The sequence below is a fragment of the Seriola dumerili genome, unplaced genomic scaffold (assembly GCF_002260705.1).
Source record: "Seriola dumerili isolate Sdu_G_001 unplaced genomic scaffold, Sdu_1.0 BDQW01000079.1, whole genome shotgun sequence".
In the NCBI taxonomy this organism is placed as follows: Eukaryota; Metazoa; Chordata; class Actinopteri; order Carangiformes; family Carangidae; genus Seriola; species Seriola dumerili.
In genome coordinates, this window is record NW_019174334.1 from 1,476,241 (window position 1) to 1,498,290 (window position 22,050).

At 42.3% G+C, this 22,050-nt stretch overlaps 1 protein-coding gene across 1 annotated transcript in view; it reads right to left on the reverse strand.

The window, feature by feature from the left end:
- prex2 (phosphatidylinositol-3,4,5-trisphosphate dependent Rac exchange factor 2) overlaps nucleotides 1-22,050 on the reverse strand; it is a 90,250-nt gene that overhangs the window by 55,878 nt on the left and 12,322 nt on the right. The window contains exons 2-11 of the mRNA XM_022744313.1: nucleotides 17,832-17,903; nucleotides 16,631-16,753; nucleotides 14,963-15,067; nucleotides 13,043-13,144; nucleotides 11,947-12,108; nucleotides 8,705-8,838; nucleotides 7,654-7,757; nucleotides 5,940-6,089; nucleotides 5,231-5,372; nucleotides 315-415 (exon numbers count right to left, since the gene is read on the reverse strand). Of these exons, the coding sequence (XP_022600034.1) occupies nucleotides 315-415; nucleotides 5,231-5,372; nucleotides 5,940-6,089; nucleotides 7,654-7,757; nucleotides 8,705-8,838; nucleotides 11,947-12,108; nucleotides 13,043-13,144; nucleotides 14,963-15,067; nucleotides 16,631-16,753; nucleotides 17,832-17,903 (1,195 nt within the window). The remainder of the gene's footprint in view (nucleotides 1-314; nucleotides 416-5,230; nucleotides 5,373-5,939; nucleotides 6,090-7,653; nucleotides 7,758-8,704; nucleotides 8,839-11,946; nucleotides 12,109-13,042; nucleotides 13,145-14,962; nucleotides 15,068-16,630; nucleotides 16,754-17,831; nucleotides 17,904-22,050) is intronic.

Genomic DNA, 22,050 nt, shown 5'->3' on the forward strand with positions numbered 1-22,050 from the left:
TAATATTTATAATCCCTTACCTAAACACTGTGTCTAGGGACTGTTTAAATGGGACACCTGCTAAGACATAAATAAGACAGCTCCATCTACATTGAAGGATCCAGCCAGGGAGTGAAAGTATTGTGAAACTTCATGTTGAATGAGAAACAGTCATTGGATATGGTTAGTGGTTAGGTCAGGCAATGGCGTGCTCTACACCATGCAGCACAAAGTATATTAGACTGTGGTAGATTTTTAGATATGGAGGAGCAAAGGATGATAAAGCAGGTCTGAATGGGGAGGGGGGGGGGGGGGGGGGAGTTGCGAGAGCTAACCATGGTGGATGATGCCGTTCTCCAGCAGAGCTTGACCCAGGTGAACCCCTTCCTCCGGGTTGCCTGTCTCACCAATTTCCATCAGCCAAGACACAAACTCACTGGGGAGACACACAAACACTGGAATAAGAAGACAACATCCTCGCACAGGAATAACACAAATACAATCCCATGAGGAAATCCCATCACCCCTTAAAAGGAGAATGTTTGTGATCAATGGAGAGAGCACCGAATTTACCCTTGATAATCTGAAAATGGGTAATGGGTAAAAAGTGTCGGCCATCACCTTCATTCCAAAGAGTCTTTACAAGTTACCACAAACATTTACTTGAAATTGATGCAACTATGGCAACAAACACTATCTTGGAAAAGATGAATGATTTATTTACTGTTGAGGGCCACATGTGTTTGTTAAACCAACCAGCAGGCTTTAGTTGGTGTGTCTTGTCTAGTTTAACTTTATTTGTTTTAGAAATAGATTGTAACACTATCAAATGTGAAGGGTTTAATTGGATCTTGGGAAGTTCTTGATGGCAAATGCACAATAATTTTTTGTGCCGCATCATTTACAACTGGGAAGAGGAAACAAATCAACCACAGAATCAACAAACAGCATCCAATCTTCTGATGGCCCAAATGAGCTAAGTGGGATAATTCTCCATAATTTAGGGACTCCTAGAGAGACAGATTAAGAGAGAGAGGGAGAGAGAAAGAAGACAAAAGCAAGAGAGAGAGAGAGAGAGAGAGGAGTGAAGAGGGATAACAGGCAGAGTAGCAGTAGCTTATCAGATTACATCCTCACTGTCCTGTCTCCCCACAAAAGCCAAACAAACACGACCAGCGGCACCATTGGAATTCTGTGGACTTCACTTCCAGGCCATGGATGGAGGCGGCCGGGTGTCAGCGAAAAAGCCAACAGGAGAATTTAGAAAAGTTTTCAGAGAAACATCTGACCAAAACACCCCACCTCCAACATCTAACACTCTTTAACCACTCATCCTTGAAGTCTTTTTCTCTCCACAACAGACCACAGGGGGAAAACACAAGTCTGTAACAATGTCAAATTGTCAACCTCTTAACCATGAGAGCAAAAACACCCTGAAAGTTTTGGCTAGAGTTCTCATGGCCTCAAGCAGATTAGGGTCACATACGCAATAAACAGTTTCAAGCAATTGAAATCAACATGTGGAGCTGGAAGAAATTGACCAAATCATGCACCCCCATTTTGTCAACCAGCTTTCTACTATGAGTAATGGTGGTCCAACATGAACAACTTTTTGACATTTTGCTATTTTAGGTTATTTCACATGAGAGATTTCTGTATGTGCGTGTATGTCTTCTACGCTCACCGGTTTGGAAAGTTGGAAAATGGTGTTGTCATCAGGGTTATAAACAATATTTGAATCCAATTATGACATGAAGACATTCCTGATGAAGCAGATTAGCTGAGTTTTTGACTATGAAACTCTAAATACGTAGAATTTATGGCTCTATTTTTAGATTTTTTTCTTAAATTCTGTCAAGAATATTTAATGTCATAGAGAAATACACAAAAATTGGAAATCCAAGTTTTCAGTGAAGACCAGGGGAAGGAGACTTAAAGCATTAATTTGACATTTCATATGATGTGTATATTCACTTTCTTACACACAGTTAGATGAGAAAATTGATATCACTCACATACTGTATGCCAAATATGAAACTTCAGCCAGTGGCTGTTTTATTTAGCCTAGCTTAACGGCTGGAAACATCCAGACCTGTTCCGTCCAACAGGTAAAATATGCTCGCTAGCACCTCTAAAGCTCAGTAGATAACACGTTACATCTTGTTTGTATGATTAGCACAAAAACAGAAGCGTTCTTACCTAATGAGTCTTACGTAGCTCGCCTGTCTGCAGCTGAATGTGACTGTAAAACCGCAACTTGTCTTTTTTAGACTCTAATTTTTGCACGGACTAAAAAATAAATAAATAAAAAATAAATAAATAAATAAATAAATAAATAAATAAATAAATAAATAAATAAATAAAATAAAAAAAAGAGGTGAAGGAAAGTGGATTTTATTACCTGTGGACGAAGCCATGCTACAGTAGCCTACTAGCCATTCCCTCCTGTTTCCAGTCTTTATGCTAGGCTATGCTAGCTGGCTGCTGACTGTAGCTTGATATTTAGCGCACTGACATGAGAGTGGTAGCGATCTTCTCATCTAACTCTGGCAGAAAGAAATGTCTCCCAAAACATCAAACTATTGTTTTAAGAATCTCTATGTCCCTTCATTAAGACGATCAAATTCCAGACAATATCTTCTTTTGTACAATATCAGTCAAGTATATTAACTAATCAATTTGTCTCCTAGTTCTATGTACAAAATGCTGTGTACCTCTACATGTTTCCTTATTCAATTCTACTTAAGTGAGTAAAAGGTATATTCCAAGTGATGTCGAAAAGAAAGCAGAAGCTGACAAAGGCAAAGGGCGTCTCTTACAGGATGTCTAACCTTTTCATTGACCTCCTGAAGGGCTTTTCATTAACATCTATCACAACAGCTGACACTCTCGTCCGTCATATGTAGAAAAGACAAATACTCTGACTCTTTTTGTTTTTCGGTTTAAAATGGTAAGGTAACTGCAAGCAAGGAGGCTGTCACAGACAGTTCCATTGATGAATTACACTGTCGCAGGAACCAAGCCACAAATACGATTGTACCATTTAAAGGGGAGGAGTTTGAGACCCAGAAATAGCTCTTGGCCTTAAAAAAATCAAAAAGGAAAACAAGGAGGCGTAGAAAGAGAATAAAGGCATAGCATTTCACAATGGAGGGAGTGGGCTGAGTTGAAGCCATAGGCAATGTGGCTTTCATCAGAGACATACCATGCTGGTTCCAATTCACCAGTTACGCCTACATGTAATCATCTCCAAAATCATCGCAGACAGGGGGAAGTACAGATGGGCTGGAGATGTCTTTTCACCCACAAGTGGTCATCCAGGTGTGGGCCAAGTTGTATATGGAGGGATAGCTTTCTAAAAAAGGAGCTTCCCTGAGCTGCTTTCTCACCATATGATCTCTTCAGACTCAACGAGGTGCCTACATATGACCAACGCTTGATCCTTTTAATCTTTTTAGCTGACAGATCCATTCCTCTTCCAGACCACAAGGGATCTGGTGTTGTCTGCGTGGACCAAAGGAGAAAGTAACTACTCATTCCAAACCACCATGTGATGTAACTTGGCCACAACTATGCCCAATTGGACTTTTGGGGTTGGTTTTTTTTTTTTCTCTTCATGATTTTAAAAATAACAGGGATTTTGAAATGACTGTTTAAGCTAGGGTGATTTTCAGTGTGATATTACCAGTCAAAACATCTCTGTAACAATTTAAAACAAATGGAAAACATGGATCATTGTGAAATGTGATGGGGCGTTTACAAGACAAATTTGTTATGGGATTTCAAACGTCAGGATAGAAGTGCAGTTTTAATAACATCCAACCCTTTTTAAATTGCACAGTGTCATCATTCTATAAAAAGCCTCTTGGCTGTCGCATGCAATTTTCATTTTCAAACATGGAGAGCTCTTCAGCTGCAGCTGTAGATTTTATTATCCTGATCCAGCTTTGTCACCTTCTCAGCCTCGCACTGTGTGCTTCCCCACATAGGCCTACAATGTGGGAAGCACATTATTGTGAAAGACTAACTTGTGTTGAATGTGAAGAATGGACGTAAGAATTGGAGTTACAAGTTTCTGCACTTTCCCAGCTTGGGGGAGCAAGAGGTGCAATATCCCATCAAGATTTCCTGTAAAAAGCTTTCAGGCTCAATGAAAAGAATATTTTATCACCGTGGGAAGTTTGGGGATCAAGTGGTTCTGGTTGTTAGTGCAACAGAAAAACAGGAACTCACGTACATCACTGGTTGGAGCTACAGTGCGCGCGCCCTAAGCTCTGGATTCTGAAGTAGACTTGAAGGAAATCCAGAACTAAAATTTAAGAAGTGTTTCCTTGTACAGGATTAAACCCTGGGAAAAATATATGACACCAAGACATCCACATCTGATGTGATGAAAGCAAACTGAAATGAGGGCATCAACTCATGCATACTTAACATATCTCAAGGATAGGATTTTGAGCAAAGCGTCTTTTACAGTAAATTTTCACCTGTCAGCAAATGCAGCGTAGACGGACATGTTTTGACTCATTAAAAGTAAACATTGAAAGTGCCCAGGCTGAACTGAGAAAACTCAAGGACACTAGAAAATAATGAACATGTCACAAATCCACACACACACACACACACACACACACGCATACACGCAGCTGCCCTCTGGCTTAAAGGGTCCTCTGCAGTTAGTTACCTCATGGATACCTCAACAGAGAGTTGATTGTAATCTAACATGGGCGAGGGAGAAAGCGGGCAGTCAGCTGAGCCGCACAGGGATATCTCCCTGTGATTTATGACTGGCACTCAATGGCCAATCCGTCCCCAGACACCACACCAATAATCCTTAAATAAGATTCATGGGCTAAATCTGGCTGGATTTGATTTTCCCATGACTGAGGCTGCAGATATACATAACACACAGTCTCCTGAACAGAAAGCGGCAGCGCTTTCTTCTTCTCCAGCTGCTGTCTGTACAGATCCGTCGCAGTAAAATACAGTGTTCGGTTAATCTGCACTTACGCGGTACACGGCTTCACTACCTGTTTTACATGAGATAAAAAAGACCCATGTATCTGAAAAAGTACAAATACACAGAAGCAGATTGAAGTATGTGTCACAGTGATCCAATTTGACACTCACTCACTCCCTCACAGTTATAATCTCACAATGAGGTGATAGAGAGGAAACCACAAGGACTCCACACTTTGCTGCTTCCTCACGGGACGAGCCAAAGTGTTTATCTTAGCGGCAAGATCCTCACCTTCCTAGGAAGCACTTGGGGAAGGTGGTGAGCTTGCGTTTCCGATCCTTAATGAGGTTTCCCTTGGTCATGAGGTGGTAGAGCTTCTCTCCCTTCTCTGACACCATCACCCACGTATCCTGCTCCATGCCGAGCCTCAGACCTACACAGCAGAGGAGGGAGGGAGGGAGGGAGGAGGGGGGTGCAGAAAGCCTGTCAGTATCATGGCAATAATGATCGTGCACTCAGCTCGACTAGATGTGACATCAATTACAAGCTGGAGAAGGTTAATGTCTCCTAATTTCACAAGATAATTTGCAGTGCCTTTCAGTGTCTGTGCTTATAGTCTAAGGCAGAGTTAATGACTGACATTATGAAGAGTTTATCATGTACACAATCTCAGAGGAGGACAAACAGACACAGAAAATATGCCGTCTTCACTATGTGTTTTTCCCTGTGGGAAATTCAACAGTGACAACATGTAAATCTGTTCTAAAATGCGGATGAGATGATGCATATCCCACATACTAATCGGGGCTGGGATTTATTCACTTTTTAAATTATTCAGGTTAAGTTGATCTTCCCATACACAGCATGTATTATATCATGTTGTAATGCAAGGCCGATGTTAAAAAGAAGAAAAGTTAAAAAGGAAATGAGTTTTCCCTACTGACTATATTAAAAGTGAACCGACCCCCGCCCTGATACGGACAACAAAACGCCTTCTTACTTTTCCTCCGCTCCCTCTCTTTCATGATGGCCTCCAGCCACTCCTGCTTCTCCTCCGGGGTCTTGGCCATGCAGACGAACCACTTGTTCTTGGCCGTGTTGTGGATCTTCCAGCCGTTGTTCACTATGTTCCCGCTGCTGTGGTAGTCAGCTGCAAGGCAGAGGAGGAGAGCTCAGACGGACGAGTTTGACTTCACTACTTTTATGAAGTCCTCTCCGAGGGGTGGAACGAGGCAAATCGACTTTTTTGACTCATTTAGGCTCAGGGTACTTTTTTCGAGTTTGAAAGGGGAAGGGCCATCAATCAGTGGTCGCACTGATCATGACACTGTAAACACAGTTGTTGGGAAGTCGGGTTCGCGGTAAACGAGGGTTTACCACATTAAACGCAGCAGTAACATGAGGCACAAATCCAATAATTTGCTTCAGAGAAAACGGAGCCAAATGATGACGGCTCATGCAGGAAACAGCAGGAAGTAGACAAAAATAGACAACACCTTATCTGATGAACTGATTTTTTTACAGTAGTGTGTGGTGTAATGGCCAAAAACAACATCCACTATAAAACTACTGAGAATATGGTTCTCAGCTGAACCAGTTCTCATAGCCTCTTTATTGAGTACTTCATTGATTATCACTCTTCTCCTTTAATGAGATAAACGAGGGGACACACATGCAGGAGAAGAACCATCCATCAGCGTTATTTACTACTCAGTCCTCAGAATACTCCCCGAGAGCCGACGGCTACTTGTGATTCACCACCTACGCTCATATACAGATGATAGGAATGTCAAAACCTCCAGCAAATGTAAAGTGATCTTTTGACCGTTGGTTGAATCTCAAGCATGATTTCTCCTAGGGAACGTTTCAAATGCCTCTCCAGCTGACCTCTGATTTTCTCCCTCGAAGGGTGTAACAAAAAGCAAACCATTACAATCATCAATTACAATCACGTCTAAAAGCATCTACAGTGTGGTGTCCTTTATATGGTACGCCTCGAGGGCGTTTTTCAACCTCAGGCAGCAAGTGTGTGCCTGGGAGAAAAAAAAAATTCGCAGTGCTTTCACTGTGTAGGAATCTGAGCTTAAAACACTCCTGTCGCCCTGGATTTCAGATTGAGATCGCCCGCCTGTGGTGCAGAACACCCACGAGTTACTGCACCGCCGCCTGCCTTTGCGTGTTTATCCTCCCTCTCTCTCTCCAGACCCAAACCCATCCATCTCTCACCAAAAACACCCAATATTACTGCCCATCTAGCCCTGCTGGAGAGGAAATGATGGCTTCTACAAATATAAATGATAATCAGCGGCTATGTGAGGCCAAGAGACACAAGCGCTCGAGTTCACCCAGTACCAGCAGCAACACATACCCAAGGATATGTAACTATAGATGTCTAAAAAAAAAAAAAAAAAATGTTTATAGGTAAATCTTATTTTTCCCCATCGGTGATTCAAGTATAAAAATCACACAGTTGCGCACCAGCTCAGGCCAAGGACTGCGTCGTCAACTTTCCTGTGTGGGTTATTACAGCATATTTCTAAAGCTCTGCTGCCAGGAGCGCCGAGATAAAAAAAAATTTTAAAAAATGGAGGACCTGAGAGCCAGTGAGCAACGAAAGAGAGACAGAAAATCCAACTGTGTAAATATTTATTTGTCCTCACCCTACAAAGATTGGTTTTTTTTTTTTTTTTTTTTTAAAAAACAGAAAAACTCACCCGTGCCATCGTCCACATTTTCCACCTCCATCACCTCGGTGTTGATTCTCCCTCTGAACAGGTAGCGAGGACCCTCAGTGGCTGTCTTGCTGTTTTTTAAACGCCTTGAACAGAGATAAGCAACCGCATGATTTAGCCAACAAGGTTAAAATCATATGTTATTACAAGTACAGTACAGTACAGTACAATTAGTCTCACTCGCAGTTCATTCCAATTTTATAAGAGACTAATTACAGTATACTCGTCTGCTGTTTGCCCATACGTACTAACCAAATTAAGTGAGGAAAATGCAACCAATTTTGACAAGTTATTGAATTTAATGCCAAGGCAACATATTCTATTTATTCTATTTGTTTTATTTTTTAATCGTTGAATGGATGTGCTCATATGTACTACCTGCAGACACAACACTGCATGCAAGCACGTACAGTACAAGCTGATCAAAGCAGGTGACAGCGTGGCTGGTTAAACAAAAGCTGCCAAAAACACAAACAATGGATTCAGCAGCAACGTTAGCAGCTGCAACAGTAGCTCAGTGTGAAACTAGAAAAAAAAAAAATGGAAACTACTTTTTTTACAAAGCAGCCTATTCATCAGGGGCTGTGCCTGCAGAAGCACAACAATACAATCAGCAAAAGTTTCCTGACACCAACTTGCACTGATTGTTATAAATGTCATATTATTTGGTATACTGAAAGATGTGTCCGCAGACGGTAGTTTATAACCCCACCTAGACTAATCACAGTGCCAGAAGTTTAAAAAGAAGTCTCCTCTGCTGCATAACTTTTCTCTCTCCTCCTTCACAAAAAACTAAAATGCTCCCCACAGAGCACTGCTCTCTTTTCTTTAAAACAGTAAAGTAACTGATGTGGTGAATTATTTATAAATGCTCTGTAGGAGCACAGAGACAAAGGGAAATTAGAAATTTGCATAAAAAATATTTTTATTCTGTTGCTTAAAACAATACACACTCTAATGAGACTTCGATTTCATCCTCTGCTTTGTGGATTTTGTCTGCAGAGCAAAGAATAAAAGAGGGGGGCGCGGTCACCTGTTCTTCTTCTTGCAATAGACCAGGAGCTTGTCAAACAGGAAGAAAATCCTCTCTTGTATATTTCCAGCTGAAATCTTCAGCAGGACGCCCTGCATGAGCATCTCCGTGCATGTATCTGTGATATTGGAGCCCTGCAAATGGACATAAGGGCAAAAGGTCAAAAAAAAAAACACAGAGCATAAAACAGATGTGTGGAGACGGATGGACACACAGAGGAATGCAGGAAAAAATGTATTCAAACTAGAAAATAATGGTACGTGATTTCTTTGATGAAAAGAGAAGGTGTCTATGCTACAGAAAGTTTCTACAAATGTCTTCTCTACCATTCAGTTTTCACAGACAGTGTCTGAAGAGGAGGAGGGATTACAAATCCCAGCCTTTCCTGTTACCTCTCTCAGGGGTCTGTGAAAACACTCCCTGCTTCCTCAGAGCAGATTGCTGTGGGACTTTAAAATACGCAGTCGTTAATAGCTTCTATAGAATAACATCCCGTCCAGTCAAACTATGTGTTGCATTGTCGCGCCTGGTGCCCATATTGGTTGGGGTCCCTGCTGCAAGTGATAAAGTGCGCTGTCGTTTCCCTCACCTTGCCTGTTCGGGGAATTTATGTACCCCGTTTGATCGGCCCTTCAGAGCTAAAAATAACTCCCATGCGCACAGAGCCGGAAAATGTGCTAAGCATTTCCTCCTGCTGGAGACATCAGCGGGCCAAAACCTATCCCCGCTTTTTCCTTCTTTTCTCTCCTCGCCCTTTTTGTTCTCCTTCTCCTCCCTTCCCCTTCTCTTGATTCCCGAGACCATTCCTCTATCTCTTTCATTCCTTCCTCCACATTTTTTTTTTCTTTTTCTCTCTCTCTCTCTCTCTCGCTCTTTCAGGGCCTTTTAACTCCCCAGCCCATGACCAGATGTTAAACTAATTTGCAGCCAGTGGATGTGTGCACACCAGACATGGAGAGGCCAACTCGCCTTGGTCACTTGAAGGGACCAAAATCACACTGGTCCAGACAATGGAGTTTCCTTAAGGCAAGAACCAACACTTCCCCTTTGTGTTTTCATATGCTTTTAACACAACCCCATTGCCCATTTACTTGTTTTGGTGCAGCCTTATTTAGGTTTTCTCCATCTCTGCAGCATTTTTCTATCACTCTTCACATCCACCTCCTTCCAAGCCAAAGCTTCACAGAGGGTGTATTCAGCTTAAAACTTAAGCAACCCTTAAAACCCTCAGTCATCTGCTTCATCTAAATTTCAACCCTCTATTTTTACAGGCAGACAACTACCAGACATAACAACTAGAGAATTGGAAATGACAAAACAGGATGTGCCATTAATTCAGGAAAAAAGTGTGGTAGAAAGGTTTATGTTGAACTCTGAAGTGGTATTTGTCAATTAGCTGGAGAGATGAGAGAATTTTACTGAAATTCTTTTAAAGTAAAGAGGCCAAGTCAAACAAACTCTACATCCTGAGCTGATTTTAAGAATACTAATTAAACTTAAACAAGAGAAGAGAATGAAGTGAAACAACAGAAAACTACTACCCCCTGGTCTAAAATTAACATATTTCTATGGTACGCTGTGACAAAACACAGACACTAACAAGACTAACCAACTGGCAATCACCGCCCTGACAAATGCTGGCAGTCGTCACCATGGTCACCACGGCGAGCCATCGCCCTGTCTCTCCCACGCGAGGTGAACCTGCCAGGATGCCCCGAGGGCCGCCAGCTGTGGAGCAGGTCAGCGCTAACAAGCAATCAGCCCGGGCGGAGGAGCAGAAATGGAAAAACAGCAGCTCTCACAATCGCTCCTCATCCCTCAATCATTCCTAAGACACCCACACAGAAATGCAAGATGCAACCATCACTCAGCTCTCTCCCCCTTTCTCTCTGTTTTTTTTCCCCTCCTCTCTCCCTCTTTGCTCCGTCTCTTTTACAGCCAGAGAGCCTGGCGTGCGGCAGTCGGAGGATTCTTGCTCCAGAATGAGCTAACGTGTACAATTAATAAAAGTGCTGATGAGAAACCGCAGAGTGGCTGCAGCCAGGACCATGTCGAGTGAAAGATATGTCACCCCACCCAACACTAAGCCTCATTCTGATCACCTTATTCTTAGATTTTAAGCTGTTTTTGTGTGTGTGTGTGTGTGTGTGTGCATGCATGTCAGTATACATGTGAAAGCTGAAGAGTTTATTAAGCAGAAATAATGAGATTACTACTTCTATTTGATAAGTGTAACTATAATTCCTCATTATCTGTCTTAGTGCATTAGATGCTTTAGGTTTTTTTGGTATCTATAATTTATTATTGTATTTAAGATGTATTTTTGTCATAAACATTGCCTAAATATTCATGTTTCTGCAGTATATTTTACTATAAAAGGGAAAAAAACTCAGTGAAAAAGCCAGCTACATGTCCTGCTAATACTGTAATAACATTCGAATGTTGTCAGTGATCCTAAAACAACACATTCAGAAAAACTAGACTTCTTGTAAAAAAAAAAAAAAAAAACTTCTTGGACACATGTAAGGAAGTCCAATCACACTCTACCGTATCTTGTCTTACTCATATCTGGCTTGAAATGCTGTTTTCTCCTCGGTGAAAACAATCTGTTACGGCACACACCTTAGTCAGAAGCTGTATCAACACTGGCAGCGTCTCTTTGTCTGCGTGTGTCCAGGAAGCCTTTAGGCCCTTCTTTGAATGAAGCCAGGTCAATTACATAAGCATCCTTGCCTCTTGCCTTACAATTACCACCACTGTTTTTCTCTTTCCAACCAGCACTAGGTCTACTGACCCCCTTATTCAGGCATCCCCCCGAACTCAGGAAGAAAACTAACCTAAGAGGCAGCTTTAGAGCTCCCAAGAAGTGCGGTCTACCTGATGATGATTGGATCGGTCACCCTAAAGCATGACGGCTTTAACTACAAGCTCATCCAGGCGGAAAGAATTTAGCCATTGTGAATACAAGTCATTGTTCCGAGAGAGAACAAGAAAGCTTAAAAGGCTACAAAAGTCACGCCACTTGGAATTCTTGTTGAACTGCATAGGGCTAAGTGGCTTTAAATAAGTCATGACTTTGAGCTTTGATGGGGGAAAGCTCAGCTGTGAGTTAAAGGGGACAAAAACAAAAAAAAAAAAAAAACCTGACGACACAGCAAGAAGTCGATACAGCTATTTAAGTTGAACTTATTGGATGAGAATTAAATAATTAGAACAGTGTACACAGTTTAGTTGAGGCCCACCTCCCAGCCCTCGATATGGGACTGCCATTCCTCCAAAATCTCCAACTTCTCCATCTGTCTCTTGGCTTCGTTGATGCTGGAGCACACCGCCTTCATCACATGCAGAGACTCCTGCACCAGGCCGTAGTCGTTGTGCTTCTTGGGGGTCCTCTTCAGCAGCTCCTGCACGTGCAAAGACCACACACATGTGCACACACAAACAAAAACATGTTAAACGATGACGAAAACCTGTACTACTTTTTAAAAACCTGAGCTCAAATATTCTGCAAATCTGGCTCAGAATCATATTTTTTTTTTTTTTTTACATCATGAAAAGCACGAAAGAAAAATATATTCCATTTCATGTCCACTCCTCACTCCCTCAGCTTCCAGTGGTTCCTGTGTGTAGCGGGTAAAACCTTTGCTACCGCATGCCACGGTCTAGCAAAAAGCAATGGCAATCTCTGCATCTATAGTTTAAACACTGTTTCAGCATGTCAGCTGATTTACAGCGTTCTGGATATATCTGCAGCCACTGATGGCTATCTGTGTCGTCTTACGGAGGGGAAGGAGGCCCTGGCAGCTGGAAGACTTCAAATGGCAGCGCATCAGATTACCCCCTTTATTATTATTACATCTCCGCGCCCGTGCTGGTGGCTGTTTAGAGAACGCCGGGGTGAATTAATAGATCATAACAAGATGAATGAGATGGGACAGCTCAGATCACCAACTCAAACAAGCCTTTGAAAGCGTATTTCATTTCGCTCGCGTTTCACATCGGGAAGTGGAAATTTCAAAACTAACAAGTGAGAGTGCAGGTGAATGAATGAGCCCAGTCAAAGTGTCTGGACGCGAAGCTCGGCAGGGGAGGTGATGATAGGGCTTGTGTTATTCCTACGATTGTGGTTGTGCCGGGGGAACTAAAGCGGGGAAGTGTCAGAATATGAGAGCAGTGTTTCATTAGAGAGGGAGAGGTTGACGTGAAAAGGACGGGACAGCCCTTACTAATGACTAGTTGGTGGTGGATGAAAAGAGGAGTAGAAGGTGCCCCGCAGAGGTGGCACAAGGGTGCGGTATCTCCATAATACATGGTTAGCCATCACGAGACCATACTCACTCTGAGCAGCAATGGGTACTTGCAGATCCTCTGAATAGGAGCGACCAGGTAACCCTCCAGTGGGACCTCTGTGTTTTTTCTGCCTCCCAGCAACATGCAGTTCTGGAGGAGAGGCGAGGAGAAGAACGGAGGGTTAACAAACCAAATGCTAACGGTTCTGTGCGGCTTTAATGCTCAACGTAAAGAAAATCTATTTGTTAGATTAAAGAAAAATGAGGTCCAATAATGTAGTATTAATTATATGTGGGGTAGAGGTTGTCCTTCCTGCACAGCTTAAGTATCATCAGTGTTTTCATCAATGTTTTATCACTGATACCATCTTCGTTTAGCATGTTAGCATGCTAATTAGCATCTCTAGACAAGCCGCTAACTAGGTTTTTTTGTTTTTTTTCCAGCTCAGAAATGGTTATCAACTACGAGTCACACTTCGCCTTCAGGTGATCAAAGTGACCCTCACCTACATGCCTTAGGTCATAGGTTATGAGGTCAACTGCCCATATTCATTCTCACCTCCCTCTCACCTGAAATTTAGATGAGGTACTCAATTACACTGTAAACAATAAACCAGGCTTTACAGCAGTCAGTAGGGTTAAAGGTTTAGTGGAGGTTAGCAGATCTCCCCACCCTGGTCATTGCAGGACCTGGGAGGTGACCTGATTCGTGTTGGCTCATAGCCAAGTGCAGGTCAGAGAGTAACATGAGACCCATACAGCCCTGACGGAAGGCGAGGTCACCGAAAGGTCAAGGCAAAAAAAAAAAACCATTAAATCAAAGTCAATTAATATCTTCGCCTCCTCTGGCTTTCTAGATTAAAGGGACACACCAACAGTAAATCAGACACGGAGCTCTTGCAGCCTCTCTTTTTCTGAGGGTGTGCATAGTTTGTGCATGTGCTTGTGTTTCATTTCTCACTCCATCAATTACAGCCTAAGAAAAGGTCATATGCTTCACCGCAGAACGGGCCAATCAATAAGTCTGTGGTCATACTCGGGTTCTCTTGGGTTTGTAACTGTGCCGTACATCTCGATTTCAAAGCGCTCTGTTTTTATGGAAGTCTTAAAACACGAGGGGTGATGGGGTGTAGTGACACAAGTGTGTGACGCTCTGAGGCTAAGGAGTGAGAAGGACTAGAATAACAAACTGTCAACGCCGACCAAGGAAAAACTGTGAAAGACTGAACAGAGGACCAAGAGTGTAAACAGCAACAAGTGAAGAGCTGAGAAAAAAAAAAAAAAAGAGTGCATTTTTGATCATACTTGCACTCGCAAACAAACACACGTACATACACGCACACACACAAACACACACACACACACACACACAGTTTAGCGAGCCAGAGGTGGGGATGTAGTCATCTTTTGTTCTCGCAACATGATGCTCCCCTGTGGCAGTGAAAGTCTCTCAGAGTGTCGGGACAGGAAGAGGGAGTCCGCCCACACATCGGGCAGAGACACATCAGCTGTCAGACACACTGGAACATAAAGTACAGGGTTTTACACTGTCCAGCTGCCATGTGTGGGTGACTGTGTGTTTGTATATGTAAGAGAGTGTGGTGGTGTGTGTGAGAGGAATTCTCAAGTCCAGTTTCAAATCACCCATAACCACACTTGGACTCTAAATTTGTACTTTTTCAAATGGAGGTTTAATAGCATAACTTTGCATGGAAACGATTACCAAAAAAAAAAAGGCATCCTAATAGAACATAATCCAAGAGTTTTGTGATAAAACTTTCAATTTGAAATACAGAAACAAACAATTTAATGTTGCACGTGTTAATTTGTTTTTGCTCTTTGCGTGTTAGCATGGACTTACATATTGACCTTTTAAGACTTGACCCTACCTACTTGATCGCCGCTCACAGCGCGTGAGCAACTGAGTGGATGTTAAGACATTATGTGCACGTTTACAGTCCCCTCTCACCAGTAAACATGTCCGGACGCTCCTGATCTTATTGAGCTCCAGCAGCAGCCTCTGGGCCTTCTCGTGATTCCCACAGTATTCATCATAAATCTGGAAACGGCTCCTCTGCAAGAGCCAGAGAGAAAGACAAGGTGAGAAGGACGATTGGGGAGCGGAATGAACAGTTTTCAGACAGAAAGCAAAAGGGAAAGACGGGGGACAAAGCCAAACGGAGAAACTGTAAAAGAGAGGGGGAGCGTCGATAAATCTGTAAGCATTATAGGATTCATAGTCGGTATGTCTTCTCCACACTCTCCTCTCCATCAGGAAATACTTAATGTATAATTTGTATCTTTGGGCTCCGATGATACACTGTCATCTGCCTTGCAGCTATATGACCGACAACTTTCCTGCCTGAAGCAGTTCTCATGACATCCATCTTCCTTTGTCTTCGAGGGGCAGCAGCAGGACAGGACCACACAGCTTCTAAATCACTCACTACAAAGTCACTACAGAGCAGCAAAAACAGTACACGGTCTTCAGCCATGGTGCTCTGCCTCAGAAGACAAAGCTGTTGATGTGGAGAGACAGAACTGTCATAACAACAAGTAGAGGCGCTTCCAAAAACACAACTCTGTGATGGTACAGTATACTCCTATTCTTGAATCCTATTTTCTAAGAAGTCAGTTTATGAACCCCTCAGAAAGAACATTTTTTGGCTTTGGGAAATGATTTTTACTGTAGTCCAAAAGGGAGGAGTGGAGTCTTAAGTCAGCGTGAACCACTTTGCAGGCCTGAACCGCAGAGGGGATTTTACTTTGAGTGGACTTCTGTCCAATTGGCTTAGTTTTTACCTATTTGTGTTTCTGTAGTAAAGCTAGATTGTGTAATTCTTTCTTGGAACTTTTAGGTCATCAACAAATCATTACAGAGAAGGAAACTATTTTTTTTTTTTTTTTTTTAAAAAAGCTACAGAATAAGAGAAAGAAAGAGTGGAGAGAAAAATAAAATAAAATATCCAAGTCTTATCTATGTGGACTCTCATGATCACTCACTGCTGAATTATGGCCATGAGTCATGGGTTTTTAGTTATCCTTTAGTTATCCTCTGAATTACATCCCATTTTCTCTATGAGGTCATCTTATCATAAACATCACTATACCATTCGTACTGCTAGATCGTCTCTCATTCACCTGCATCAAGAGCAGCTCCTGACGCTACTGGCAGAGAAGCTGCCTGAAGACCAACAGAAGGATGGTAAGATTTATTAGACTTTGAAACCTATTATATGCCAGTGTGCCTCAAGGCTCTGCATCAAAGAAATGTAATATATGGCAGGAGAGAGCAGTATATCAGAGGCCTATCAAGCATATCACACATGTGCACTGTCTCATCATGGATAATCCAGAGAGATAAATTGACAACATGTGGCCGTATCTGATCATTTTCAGGAGTACTCAAAGACATGGCTGCTTTGGAGCTCTGATAGTAAAGTAGGAGAGAAATTCTTTAGATTACAGGCTCCAGTGAACAAAGGATTATTAGTAACAGAGCAGCCGTTGATGCAAGTGAGCTATAAGAGCTCGGACAAGATGGTGACACGATAATCAGAGGTGGCGAGATGACATTCAGCGTGCGAGAGTGGGAGATTTGAGCGGAGGCGGTCGCACGGAAGCGCGCGTCTCTTACAAAGTGCAAGAAGCAGCGGCCGATTTCGTGGTGAGCGTGAGGGTCGGGCTGCAGCAGCTCTTCCACCATGGACAGGAAGTCTTTGTGAACGGCCAGAATCTCCTCAATGTTGGAGAATAAAACCTAGAAGAGAAGAAGAAGAAGAAAAAAAAAGACACAAATACAAAGTGTATATGAGTTTTTTTTAGTTTTTTTTTTATGTGCATTTTGTTTTCAATGTAGCAATGCAATGTAGCTCCTAAGATGGGCCGAATCAGTTCTTTGGCATATGCTGCTTTATTGTGGTCAGTGGCACTAGGCGAGGGAATTTCTGAGGCCGCAGAATAAAGAATGAGGTTTCTTTGTAATGGGCAACTTGGCCTGAGATGTCTTTGATATTTGGATTTCAAACATTATTAGAGATATTTTAACAGAGACGCTAAAAAAGGAACACATTTTTAAGCAACTTCGCCTTCATGTGGTGTTGACTTCTGTCCCCTTTCATGTCACTTTTGTGGTGGGTATTAAAAAGGACAAAACAATATGCTGACGCTGGATGGAGAGAGAAGCTAGTGAAATAAAATCAAAAGGCATGAAAACCAGAAGCTTTTTATGAGCGGGCGAGTCTAAAATAATCTTAAGTGATAGCAAGAACGGCAAACATCTGGTAAAGTTGGATCGATGCATTTCCACTCCGGAGGACTGGATGTCATTCAGCTGCTTGGCGACAATCGCAGCGTGTTGCTGCCCAGTGACCCGTTATCTAAAACCCTCTCCGCACAGCATGTTCCCAAACAAAACATAGCATGAGTAGACATATTCCAGAAACACGGGCCATGCAGTAAATAACCACTGAATATGTGTTTACCTTCAAGCGTAAGCAAACGGACTGAAACGGTCACTCCCACTCCCACTGTGAGAGAGCATCCTTTATTATCCTCCAGCCGGAATCCTTTATAAATAGATTATATTTACAGCTGCTTCCTGGATCGCCCACTACTTCTTTCTCCATTCAGAACTTAGCTATTTTAGGTTGAAAGAGTGCCCCAAACAAGGGGACACGCTTTATTTACTTTCCACTGTAATTTCCGGCCTTTTCACGGATCAGGTTACGGTATGAAAATAAGGTTCGTGCGTAGTGTGAGAGTAAAAGTCAATTGCCCTTGATATTTTTTTCCAAATCTTTAATATGCGGCCCCGTACCTCACAGACTGACCCTCACCTTAACCGTTTCCTCTGTGATGTTCTTGTCGAGTTTGGTGGCTGCGTACTGGTTGAGACGATGTAGAAACACCTGAAGGAGAAGGAGAGCAGGGAAGAAAAAGCAGCAGTTAACACTTTTTTGAACCGGCCCCCAGTGTTAAATTACGTTTTGGCGACTGATGGCCTGTACCTTTAAAACACACCAAATACAAGACTAGATTTTGAGGCTTTGTGTGCAGCTGCAACACTTGGCTGCCAGAGCAAATTGGTAACCATCACAATGGACACCTGATATACAAGTGAAACGCAATCTTTGCACTAGATGAAAACGCATTATAATTGCGTCGCATGGTATTTCAAAAGGCGGTGTTGAGTGGCTGGAGACGCGAGTTGGAGAGGCCAACGGTTTGTGAATTGAGATGGATGGGAAGTGCTCTTACTTTCTTCAGCCCCCCCCCCCTCCTGAGGATGCCGATTCCCAGGCTGCTCTGGTGCACAAGCTCTCGACAACCCATTTAATGCTCCTGGGACACTTTCTCAGAATGGCAAATTAAGGAGATGTGCTTCGAATGTATTCTTAAAATGTGACTAAGGGGGAATTAGTCATTTTCCTGACTTTCTGCCTGAGGGGAGAGCTTTCAAAAAGGCGAAGACATCCATCAACAGGTTCCAGGACAAGAATCTTTATGTTTATGTGTGCGATGCTTGGCAGTTTGGCAGACAGGAATCTATCTTCAATAGAAAGCTCTGAGGGTAAAAAAAACAAAAAAAACAAATTAGCTGCATCACATTTTGATTTTGACTGATGTTTGCAATGCACTTCACTTCAGCGAAGCTATGATGAAATACAAAGCTGTAGCCGAGAACTGTAGCTTCATCAAACGTGATGTTAAACAACAACACAGTCCCTGGTGTTCATGCTGCTGTCAAATTTGAATGAGTGCAAGTTAAGCAGCAGGAAGGAAAAAAAAAAAAAAAAAAGATTTCCTTGGCATAACATCAAAAAAACACACTCGTGTAATGTTGGTTTTGCCTTAACAGCATTTGCTTTCATTTCCTATGTCACACAGCTAACTTTATTTATCCTCCAAATGTCATAAAAGCCAGTAACTCAAGTAGGAGAAAAACAGAGACCTCTAAGTAAAATAAAGTGTGCACTTGGATTTTATTATATTAAAACCTGCTGGAGCGCTGTGGTAAGATTCATGGCACTGAAGGTAAATTAAACAAATGGAAGAAAAGTGAGGCATGAAATATTTGATTCCAACTGTGTTCATCATATCACAATTGAATAGACAGACAAGGCTGTCGAAACTCATTTCCTGACTTAATCAATGGCCTGTCACCAACCACACCAATCCTCACACAACACCAATGCAACAGGACAGACACCATAACAGGCAAGGAGAGACGGCGGTGCATTGCAACCAAGTCTGCACAAAGAGTCATTTCACGGTACGGCACGACACAAACTACCAACAGCAGCTCCCGAGAACACATGACCTACGCGGGCCGCGCTCCACACAGTGTCACAGTTAGCGCAGTAAGAAGTTACATCTGTCCCTGCAGTTGACCCTAACCGTGGGTATCCCTTTACTGCCCCACCGAGGGCCATAATGCCATCTGTCGCCCAGTGCAGCCGCACAGCAGGCGGACTGACCTAAGCGAGCGGGAAGAATACAACCACAAAGCATGTAAACAGCTTAACTTTAATGAGCGCACAAGCCTAAGAATTATTCTTTGACACCTAAATCTAAGTGAGTGGTTGCGACTACAGTGAGCTTATTGAGAAGCTTTACTTGATTAATGGTGAACAGATGGAAAGGTAGAGTGGCCAATTCAGTGGTTAAAAATAAATAAATTAAATAAAATCTCCATCTCCGGCTGATTACGAGTCCAGCTTTCTGTTAGCATTCGAAGAAAAACAAGGTGACATGAAAAAAATGAAATGAGTGAAATCGTCTTAATCACATTGTATTGATTTCAAGCAACACTTCAAAAGAAAGAGCAGACGTGAGTGTTTGAATCTGGGTTCGTGGTTGGAGAAAAAAAAAAAGAAAAAAAGAAAAGTGGCTTAAATAATCAGCCTCTTTGTTGTGGGCCAACTCCACGCTGATTACCATTCTGTAGCTGCCTTGCCTGCAACTCTGCCACTCACAAGCATTAGCATCTGATTAGCAAGTCTAATATGTACAAACACGGAGCAGATTTCGACAGACCCTCACAAAGGCCTGACAGGGCTTACAGTATAGGGCCTTAGCTGAGCAAAAGTAGTGCTAATTTGCATTAAAACACCGCTTCCTATCATTGATGTGTGACATCAAACATGGGCTCATTAGGGAGTCTATCACTTCTGTTTTAATAATGAAGAGTCTACCCAACAGGAAATAATCACTATATCTGCAAAGCATTAATTATACAGTATATCCACAGCTATGGGGGTCTTTGCTGCAAAATGTAAGGAGCCACACTGCAGATGTTTATCAGGGAAAGGCAGCATGAGAAAAAAAAAAACACACAGTATAATGGAATGCAGGGACTCTAAATCTGATTGGATGAAGATAATAAATTGTGTTATCACACGAAAGATAAGAGGGTGTTGGATTTTGTCGCACACAAGTGACTGTGTAAAAATTGAAAACGTTCTTTCGTGCAGCTTTAAGATAAATATACCTCACAGAAAAAAAAAAAAAAAAAAGACGGATTCGGCCACACAAAAAGTCATTCGAGACACGGTTCGAGTCATTCCTAGAATCGCGGATGGTTTCAGTCTTGATTTGTGGAAACGGACATGTCTCTCTTCCGAAGACGCGGCCAAGACTGCCTTGTTGATGTCGTTAAGAGACTGAACCTGGAACAGCTCCACGGACAGTGAATGGGGAGCTGACTGACTGGATTTATGGACACAGTAACAGTACCCTGGGTGACTGTGAATAAAAGCCCATTTCCAGGTTTGTACAGCGACTGACTGCACTGCAGTATATAAATGCACAGCTCATTTGCCTGAATGCATTGTATCTAAATCTGGCAATGTATAAGTCATCCAAATCCACTATTATAATTCAGGGTCAGTGGAGCACGTCCGGGATTTGCCTCTTGATTGCAGCGCAGAGCAGAGCATCTGTCCCGTGGTTTAAAGCTTTCAGTGCAGATCTGACTATAATAAATACGAGTTTGAAACAAATTGCATTAAAAAGGGATCGTTTTTTTACAGCAGTTTCACATGAAAGTCATGCAGATGTGTAGCTGAAGCGTTGAAGGCTCAGCCACGACTCCCTCCCTCATACTTCACATAAAACTTCTAGAGTCAATTTAGAAGAAAAACATTTCCACCATCCTCCGCCATGGTTGCCGTCTTCATCCTCGTACCCTGTAATGACCAACTGAATTCCAGAGGGACACATTTTGTTCCCTAGGACTGGATGTGCTTTCTAAAAACAGGAATCCACCGTGTCTGGGCACCAGTCGCTCCTGAATCACAAGCAAACATCGACGCATTTTAAAGCTCAACGGGAGCCGTTGGTGATCCATGTCACGCTTCCTGTGAACAGAGACGGACGGACATTTTGAACCGAGCCGAAAAACACCAAACGAAAAGTCATAGCTTCACTACAAGAAAGTGGACTTATGAATATTAAATGGTGTTTTTTTTTTTTTTTCAAATCAGTACCATGTTTCTAAGATACTTGGAAAGTGATGAGCTAAGAAGACAAAGAGGATAAAAAAAAAAAGTTGGATAACAACAGATTTTTTTTTTTTTTTTTTACAGTGTTCTTTCCATTGGCAGTTCAAGGAAAGTTAAGATTCATCTCCAAAATGGCATCCATCCTCCCTCATACACCTAGACACACACACACACACACACTTGTGCCTGCACATCTGTCGCTCATTTAAAGCATGTGAGCAGCCACTGACATTTTTTTTGTTCTGCAAGGAAATTTAGAGGAGGCGGTTGTTTTACTTTCTTCATGTTGGATATAAAATACACACTTTTTTTTTTAAATCCTTAATCATGAATCAACATCATTCAACAAGGAAAAAAAAAAAAAAAACTCTCAGAAAGTTATTTTGTTCCCTGAGGCCCCAGGTATAATCACCTGGATTGTCACTCTGATGGCTGGGGGGGGGGACTACACATTAAAAGCCCATTAAAGTTTTCATTATTCCACAGAGCAGATGGGTGTGATGAATAGATTGGTCCAGTCACCGCATGTAGCCCTACCTGCCATTAATCAACA